Source organism: Meriones unguiculatus, chromosome 14, assembly GCF_030254825.1.
Source record: "Meriones unguiculatus strain TT.TT164.6M chromosome 14, Bangor_MerUng_6.1, whole genome shotgun sequence".
NCBI lineage: Eukaryota > Metazoa > Chordata > Mammalia > Rodentia > Muridae > Meriones > Meriones unguiculatus.
The window spans coordinates 2,262,687-2,271,339 of NC_083361.1; the positions used below are offsets into that span (position 1 = coordinate 2,262,687).

At 48.7% G+C, this 8,653-nt stretch overlaps 1 protein-coding gene across 1 annotated transcript; it reads left to right on the forward strand.

The window, feature by feature from the left end:
• Window positions 1-1,213: 1,213 nt before the first annotated feature.
• On the forward strand, window positions 1,214-8,338 carry LOC110566204 (cytochrome P450 2A3). Its single transcript, XM_021664024.2, has 9 exons — window positions 1,214-1,434; window positions 1,701-1,863; window positions 2,578-2,727; window positions 2,987-3,147; window positions 4,458-4,634; window positions 6,137-6,278; window positions 6,707-6,894; window positions 7,311-7,452; window positions 7,934-8,338. Exons 1-9 carry the CDS (start codon window positions 1,255-1,257, stop codon window positions 8,113-8,115), a joined length of 1,485 nt encoding a protein of 494 aa, XP_021519699.1. The 5' UTR covers window positions 1,214-1,254; the 3' UTR covers window positions 8,116-8,338.
• Window positions 8,339-8,653: the final 315 nt, after the last annotated feature.

Below are 8,653 nucleotides of genomic sequence, written 5' to 3' on the forward strand. Positions count from 1 at the left end.
GGTTGTTAAGGAAGAATTTCAATGTGGGAGAACACTAGGCTCACTCTTCCCTTCTCCATGCCCACCCGTAGCATCCCAATGTTAACTGTGCTGAAAGTGTACCTAAATCTCTTCACCTCAATTTGCTAATCCTGCAATCCAGGCATCAGCTCACTGACCATGCCCTCAAATATGACCTTTATTTTCCTCAGTGCTCTCTTTCCTCTGGTGGGGAAAGAAGTCTAGAGAGGGAAAGCTGAAAGGGTTGAATGTGATAGCTTCTGGCTTGTAGGATTTTCACATATGTGGCCCCACGCCACTCTCTGTGTGCCATTTTCAGGGAGTTCATATGTAAATAGGAGACATTTGTCAGTAACAACAGCAATGAAGCCAGGGATCCTGTGGGCCTTTCCACAGATCTGGAAAGGAATACAGTGGGACTTGGGTAAATTAGAACTTTTCTACCTATTGGAGTTGTCATCATTTCTCAAGACCTAGACATGCCCTCCATCCTAGACTTCTCCACGGGTTCTGAGCATCAGGAGATAGCACGGGCCAAAGCCAAGGCATATCCACACCTGGGGACAGGTGCTGACTCCAAGACCCTGCTGGGATTTCAGTGGCTTCTCCCGGGTCCTGCCCAGTCATTCTTGCCCCAAGAGCCACCACCGACTGCCCTTGGGGTCTCTTATTCCCAGTTTCTTAGGTTGAGGACCCTTTTCACTGAAAGACTCCTAGGGTCTGGGGTAGTGGTGCAGGCCTCAGGAGGCAGAGACAGGTGGATCTCCATGGTCTACATCCTGAGCTCCAGGCCAGCCAGGACTACAAAGTTAGAGCTTATCTCAAACAAGAAAGAAAAATGGACCTACAACTTCATAGCAGTTCAGCTGTTCATCCTGCTTCAAGCCAATGAATCACAGGATTCTTCTCTTAAAGGATCCCACACCCAAGGCTCAGATGGGTCGGGAATATAAATGTTATGGAGGATTCTGACCTGGCTTCTTTCTACTGTCCTCTGTAACAAATAGCCCTGTAGCCCTTCCTCCTCAAACATGACAAATTCAGTCTACTCCCTGCTAATCTCTCACAGGTCCTCCTCCACTTTGATTGTTGGCTACATCCCAACCTAGGTGCATGATGGGAGGTGAGGGGGGCAGTCTGGGGGTGAAATGAGACAATTGCATAATCAGCACCAAAGGCCAGCCTTCTAACTCAGGATGAATAAAAGCAAGCTAGTTCAGCTACCACTGCCTGTCTGTCGCCCTCATCGCCACCATGCTGGCCTCTGGACTGCTCCTGGTGACTGTGGTGGCCTTCCTCAGCATCATGGTCTTGATATCTGTCTGGAAGCAGAGGAAGCTGGCAGGGAAGCTGCCTCCGGGACCCACGCCATTGCCCTTCATCGGAAACTACCTTCAGCTGAACACTGAGCAGATGTACGACTCCCTCATGAAGGTGCTGCACTGGGCATGCAGAGGGGTATAATGTACGCAGGCATTGGAGGGACGCCCAATTTTGATTGCAGCTTTGTGATAGGGTATTGACCAGGAGGGAGTGTAATTTTAGGCCAGGGGAATTGTAAAGAATCAACCAGTTCCAGACATGTGGCATCACATCTTGGGACACTGGGTCTGATAGTTGTTTGCACTCTAGAGGAATGAATCCCAGGCAGCATCAAGGTTTTGGCCACCCCCTCTAACCCTCTCACCTACCTCCATCAGATCAGCGAACGCTATGGTCCTGTGTTCACCATCCACCTGGGGCCTCGCAGAATCGTGGTGCTCTGTGGGCAGGAGGCAGTCAAGGAGGCTCTGGTGGACCAAGCTGAGGAATTCAGTGGCCGTGGCGATCAGGCCACCTTTGACTGGCTCTTCAAAGGCTATGGTGAGGGGACCCAGATGGGAACTGCAGCAGGGGACATTTGCGGGAATCCATTTCCCAGCCTTCTCTCTTCCACCTCCTCTAGGCTGTCTTCTCCAGGTCATCACTGCCTCCTGCTGGGTCATGTCTGAGGCTTGTCTCCCTGCCTGTTCCCAATTCCCACAGCGACCCCCAGACTTCCTCTTGCACCTTGGGATTCCTCTGTCTGAATCCTGGTCCTGTAACCTGAGCCAAAGCTACCCTGGAACCTAGCCTGGTCATTCTCAGCTACTGTGAACAGGCAGGATGCTTTCTGTCCTCTCAGTGCTTTCTGCTTCCACTGCCAGTAATCACAGAACATGTATTCCCACATCCTGTCTCCAGGCAACATCCTCTCCTCTCCCCAGACTCTCTTTGGGTCTCTCTCCTTATTTCCCTCCCTCTTCTAGCTCTGTCATGCATCTTTCACAACTTTCACATCTTCCACCCCCAGGTCTCCACAGTCTCCAGCCTTTTTCCTGTTTCCCTGGTGTCTCTCTCTTTCATCTGTCTTCCCTCTTCTTACTGTCCCAAAACATAGTTTCGAAGTGCTTTCTTGTGTTCTGCATGCGCATTTCCAGCAATCCCTGTGCATCTTGCTCCCTCTGGCTCTCCTGTTGGGATCCAGTGCTAGGGTGGTCAGTGGACAGCCACGCCTCTCTTCTCTGATGTCTCCTGGTTCCCTTCTCACCTGCCTAGGAGTAGTCTTCAGCAATGGGGAGCGAGCCAAGCAGCTGAGACGCTTCTCTATCACTATCCTGCGGGACTTTGGTGTGGGCAAACGTGGCATCGAGGAGCGCATCCAAGAGGAGGCAGGCTTTCTCCTCGAGGCATTCCGGAAGACAAACGGTAAGCTGAGCACCGCAAGTTCTAACCAAGGGGAAGACACCCTCAGGAAAGCGGCATCATGACCCAGGAAGGGAACCAGGCTGGGGAAGAAATGTCCTGGACCCCTGCTGTGGTGTGGGGTCTGGGTTTTGGCTCAGCACTGCAGTCAGTACCCTTTTTGAATTCTGTGTTCAAAGCATCAGATGCTATCACACGGTGATGTTTGTGCCCCCCCCCCATTTTCCAATGTCTCCCTCTCCTTCCTTGCCCTCACCTGCAGGTGCTACCATTGACCCCACCTTCTATCTGAGCAGAACAGTCTCCAATGTCATTAGCTCCATTGTCTTTGGGGACCGATTCGACTATGAGGACAAAGAGTTCTTGTCACTGCTGCGGATGATGTTGGGAAGCTTCCAGTTCACGGCCACCTCCAAGGGACAGGTACCCTGCCTCAGCAGTGCCCTAACTTGCCCCGCTAGTACTGCTGCCAGCTCACTCCCAAACTACCAACCTGCTCAAGCAGTACCTTCAAGCTGTCCTGGCAGCTAATGGCAGAACAGATGTCAATGCAGAGTCAACCGCTGCACCTGAAATCAGCTGGTGGCAGTCTGTTTGTCTACCTGTATGCCTGTCTGTGTGCTTCTCTCTGTGTCTCTCTGTAGCTAAGTGAGTGTATCTCTCTGTCTCTCTCTGTGTGTCTGTCTCTCTGTCCCTCTCTCTCTCTCTCTCTCTCTCACACACACACACACAGGACACTCAGCTCTCGACTCACTGGACTATGTAGATGAGTGAAACTCAGCCACGGAAATACCCAAACACCTGCACCTCTAACCAAAATGTTTACATAGCATGCCGCCCCCCCCAAATACACAAGAAAGGGTCTTCCAACCCAGCTCATTCACACACCTAAGTATGGCCATCTGTGAAGCTGGTTGAGTAACAAAAGAGCTAACCCCGTGAATATCAGCACTACTTAAAATAGCATATTTATTTTAATACCTTAGACAAGCACATATTGTGCAGTATTGAGCCTATTCACACCATACCTCCTATCTTCCTTTTTCTCTTGCCCGCTCTGCCTGTTAGTCATGTTTGTCCCCGAGACAGTTTTAATTCTACTTCCAATTGACACATGCATGTATACATACATACACATGTGATTTAACACCTCAGCACCACAGATGAAAGAATGTATGTGTGAGTTCTTTCTCTGAGCTGGTTAAATTTGCTAAATATGGTGCTCTCCAGTTGTACCCATTTCTCTGAAAATGCTGTAACTTTGTTTTTAAGGGTTGAAAAACAATTCAGTATATATATATATATATATATATATATATATATATATGAATATATATGACACCCTGTTTCTGGACACCTAGTTGAATTGCATAATCTAGCTGTTGTGACTACCCAGCACTGTCTTAATGTAGGAAAGCCTCTTACAACTCACCAGTCCAAAGTCCATTAATAATGAACAGCTGTCTCCAGCTGACATCACCCAAAAGCTGAAACATCTACAGATGTAACTCCAACCTAGATGTCAATCAGAAACCCCAAACCTGCATGTGTGCCCAAGTCCACGTCACTTCAAGTCTTCAAGAGCAAGCCCTCACACTTAATCTGTAAGAGAGCTATGTCTAAGCCCCTGGACAGCTGACACAAATGCCCTTTGCCTTATGACAGACACCACATCTGCTGGGTTATGTCCAGTGACAGCCTTCTTGGGTTCTGTTTTCCCTTCCTACCCTCAGCTCTACGAGATGTTTTCTTCAGTGATGAAGCACCTGCCGGGGCCACAGCATCAGGCCTTTAAGGAGCTGCAGGGGCTGGAGGACTTCATAACCAAGAAGGTGGAGCAGAATCAGCGCACCCTGGATCCCAATTCTCCCCGAAACTTCATTGACTCCTTCCTCATCCGCATGCTAGAGGTAAACCCAGGAGCTAGGGAACACGGGGAGAGGTGGAAAGCCAGGCAGGCTGGACTCGGGCTTGGGGGGCGGTACAGAGGACCACCCAACCCCCTCCATTACAATGCTCACATAACATTCAGCCTCACTGTTCTGTCTGCTCTGCCCTCATTCTCAGGAGGATAGACAAACTGGGGAACTAGGCAATATATGGGGCTGCTGTGTGCCAGGCACTGTATTAACAGCTCAGTGATACCCACTTATGGCTGCTGTTTTACAAATAAGGAGCTTTTACAAAACAAGCAGCCCAGCTGTAGCCCCCTCCTTCATCACCTCCCAATCCTACTCTCCCTCCCTCTTCTCCTCCTATGCCCCTCCCCCAGTCCACTGACAGGGGAGGTCCTCTTCCCTAGCCAATGAGGCCTCATCAAAACTGGCTGTATTGCTTCCTCTGTGGCCTGATAAGGCTTCCCCCCGCCAGGGGGGAGGTGATCAAAGAGCAGGCCACTGAGTTCATGTCAGAGACAGTCCCTGTTCCCATTACTAGGAAACCCACTTAGAGACTGAGCTGCCATGGGCCACATCTTTGCATGGATTCTAGGTTATCTCCATGCATGGTCCTTGGTTGGAGTATCAGTCTCAAAAAAGATCCCTGTGCCCAGATTTTTTGGTTCTGTTGCCTCCTTTTGGAGCTCCTGTGACCTCCAGGTCTTCCTATCTCCCCCTTCTTTCATAAGATTCCTTGCACTCTGTGCTGACCTTAAACTTGCTGTGTAGGCCAGGCTAATCTCAAGCCTATGGTGGTCTTCCTGAGTCTGCTTTTTGAAGGCTGAGACAGAACTTTACATAGTCTGACCTGCAAAGAATTGAGGGATAAGATTCCTCTAGGAAATATTAAGGTTTATAATTAAGAAATAGAATCCTGTTACCTGAAATTCATTGTCTACAGGCTGGAGAGATGGCTCACTAGTTAAGAGTACAGGACTGCTCTCCCGTATAGGAAGAGTATAGGGGTTCAATCCAAACACCCACGCAGCAGTTCAAAACAATGCAATTCTAGTCTCAGTAGATCTGACTCCCTCTTCTGGCTTCTGAAGCTACTGAACTACTGAACACACATAGCGCTCTGACATACATGCAGGCAAAACACTTACAGACATAAAAATAATTCTTAAAAAGCTGTGACTGTCTCAGAAAAACTCTTAGTTTTCACTGACTTCCTCTAGTATGATGTCTCTGTTGTTTCTAGAGCTTTTCTCCAGCCTTCCTTTCCTAAGTGTTTCTACCTTTTAAAAACTAGCAGAAAAGCTGGTCATTGAAGATGAGTCAACTGAATCATGAATGGCAGAAGGGTGTTTAGCTCATCCAAAGGTCTGGAACTGGACAGAACTTGACATAGCCAGGATTCACCTTCCTATCTTAGCTCTGGGACAATGAGAAGTGAACTCAAGGTGGGGAGCAGAGCTACAAGGGCACCAAGAGTGTAAGGAGTGGATCGGCCTTGAATACTTCCCTCCCTTCAGGAGAAGAAGAACCCCAATACAGAGTTCCACATGAAAAACTTGGTAATGACCACACTGAACATCTTTTTCGCGGGCACAGAGACAGTCAGCACCACCCTGCGCTACGGCTTTCTGTTGCTCATGAAGCACCCGGATGTTGAGGGTAAGGCTGCAATGGACAGGAAGTGGCCGGTGGGGTAGATTCTCAACTCTGATCTGCCACAGTGTTCCCTACTTCTCTCAAGAAACCAAACTCTTCGATACCTTGCTCTGTAGAGGCAGAGACATGGCTGGTGGGCACCAGTCTCTAGTTGTTGAACCAACTGTTGTGTTGCTAGTCGACCTTCAAAGAAGCCACTTCCCTTTCCCCTCTGTTGCTTGCTTAAATATACTTTCTTGCAAATTCCATGTAATTCTGGTATGACCCTGTTAACAGGAAGCTCCACCAACAAAGCCTAGACTTGTATGTAGTGAAAATGATTGACAATGTCACACACTGTTTCATGGCCTCCATCTGCTTTCATGTTTTTGAACCCTCACCCCTACTATGAGGTTCTTGTGCACCACTAAATACATCCCTCTTCTTCTCAGCCAAGGTCCATGAGGAGATTGACCGAGTGATTGGCAGGAACAGGCAGCCCAAGTATGAAGACCGCCTGAAGATGCCCTACACTGAGGCTGTGATCCATGAGATTCAGAGATTCGGGGACATGATCCCTATGGGCGTGGCTCGCAGGGTCACAAAGGACACCAAGTTTCGGGATTTCCTCCTCCCCAAGGTGCTGACTCACCCAGCGCTCTTCTTGGACCTCTGGAACCTCCTCCTAGCCCCTCTCTCCCTTTCTCAGTGACTGGCTTTCACTGCCATTGCACCCCTCTGTCCTCCTAATTAGAGACTCTTATATCAAATCCTGACTTGAGAGACATGAAGTACGTAACTCTGAACCTCCTACCCCAGAATATAGACCCCATGTCACTCACTCATTCTGACTCCTGGAACATGAGTCCCACATCTCCTGCATCTCCTATCTCAAGGATAACCTCACATACCTCAAAGCTCCTCTCTAAGAGGCACCCCAACTCACATGTTACCTTTATCTTCACCTGACATACCCTAACTTGCCCTTCTAACCCCTTTGGGCCAAGAGGACACTCATCCAAACCTAACATACCAAATCTCCTTCCTCATTGACAGGGAACTGAAGTGTTTCCCATGCTGGGCTCTGTGCTGAAAGACCCCAAGTTTTTCTCCAACCCCAGCGACTTCAACCCAAATCACTTCCTGGATGACAAGGGGCAATTTAAGAAGAGTGATGCATTTGTGCCCTTTTCCATTGGTAAGAAGCCACTATCTAGTGCCAGGCTACTGCCCACATCAACAAATATAGCTCATCCATAGCTCCCCTCTGGTGCAACCAAGCATCTCTGTCCAACTTGGAATATTCTCTTGGATCTAACCCTCAGCCAACCAGCTCAGCGGCCAGAATTCCCAAGCACAATGTATCTGAACCCTGGAGATGTGGCAGTCAACTTCAGTGACAGATAAAGGGGAAGTGAAAGCTCAAGGCAGAGGTCTTTCTCGGGTCACACAACAAGTTCTTAGACAGGATGAGGCTGCAGGGCAATGTACCGTTCCCTACACTTCTCATTGTTACAGCCTGGTGTAAATCAACCCACCTCAAGTAAGGGGGAAACTGAGGCAAAGATAGTAGCACTTTCCTTAAGGGTCTCAGGCCCCGCCACCCCAGAATGCAGCCAGGGATTTGTTATTGGGGTTTCAGCAAGAACCGACTTCACCTTCCCCTGTCTCCTCTCTAGGAAAACGGTACTGTTTTGGAGAAGGACTGGCTAGAATGGAGCTCTTTCTCTTCCTTACCAACATCATGCAGAACTTCCGCTTCAGATCCCCACAGGCGCCCCAGGACATTGACGTGTCTCCTAAACTCGTGGGGTTTGCTACCATCCCACCAAACTACACAATGAGTTTCTTGCCCCGCTGAACCAGGGATGGATGAGGGTAAAGAGAACGATTGAGACCAGGCTAGTTGGGGTGGGGGGTTGAAGGGACCAGATAGACTGGAAAGACAGAGGACAAAAAATAGACTTACTGAAAATAGACTGCCTTGCTGAAGGTAGATATTTCACAAGTAGAGCAAGAGAAGGAGGAAAATTATACTATGTTGCCAATAATAATAATAAAAGCAGGGATTATTTTTGGAATAAGTACCTCTGTCAAGTTTATGCTAATGAGTCTTGTGATCTCACTTAGCACTCACAAATGCAAGGGCAGGAGAAGAGAGTTCATGACCATTTTATCAGTGAGTCCCACTCCTGCCCTTATAATGTTTCCTTCATCTAAGTTTACTGAAGTCTCACAGAATCCAAGAGCTCAGGAAGGCTTGGACGAAGATCTGTGTGAACTGTCGTTGGGCAGATTTTCAAATATCACCACAGCTCAGATAAAACAACAACAGCTTGGTCTACTGCCACATCCTAGAGCTATTTCCAGAGCTTTGGGTGGACAGCCGAGCAGGCTTC

What these genes read in the sequence shown, in the direction of transcription:
- LOC110566204 (XM_021664024.2), top strand. Translation starts at nt 1,255, where the DNA reads ATGCTGGCCTCTGGACTGCTCCTGGTGACTGTGGTGGCCTTCCTCAGC. An exon ending in TGTACGACTCCCTCATGAAG is followed by an intron (nt 1,435 to 1,700) that starts GTGCTGCACTGG and finishes TACCTCCATCAG; the next exon opens with ATCAGCGAACGCTATGGTCC. An exon ending in CTGGCTCTTCAAAGGCTATG is followed by an intron (nt 1,864 to 2,577) that starts GTGAGGGGACCC and finishes TCACCTGCCTAG; the next exon opens with GAGTAGTCTTCAGCAATGGG.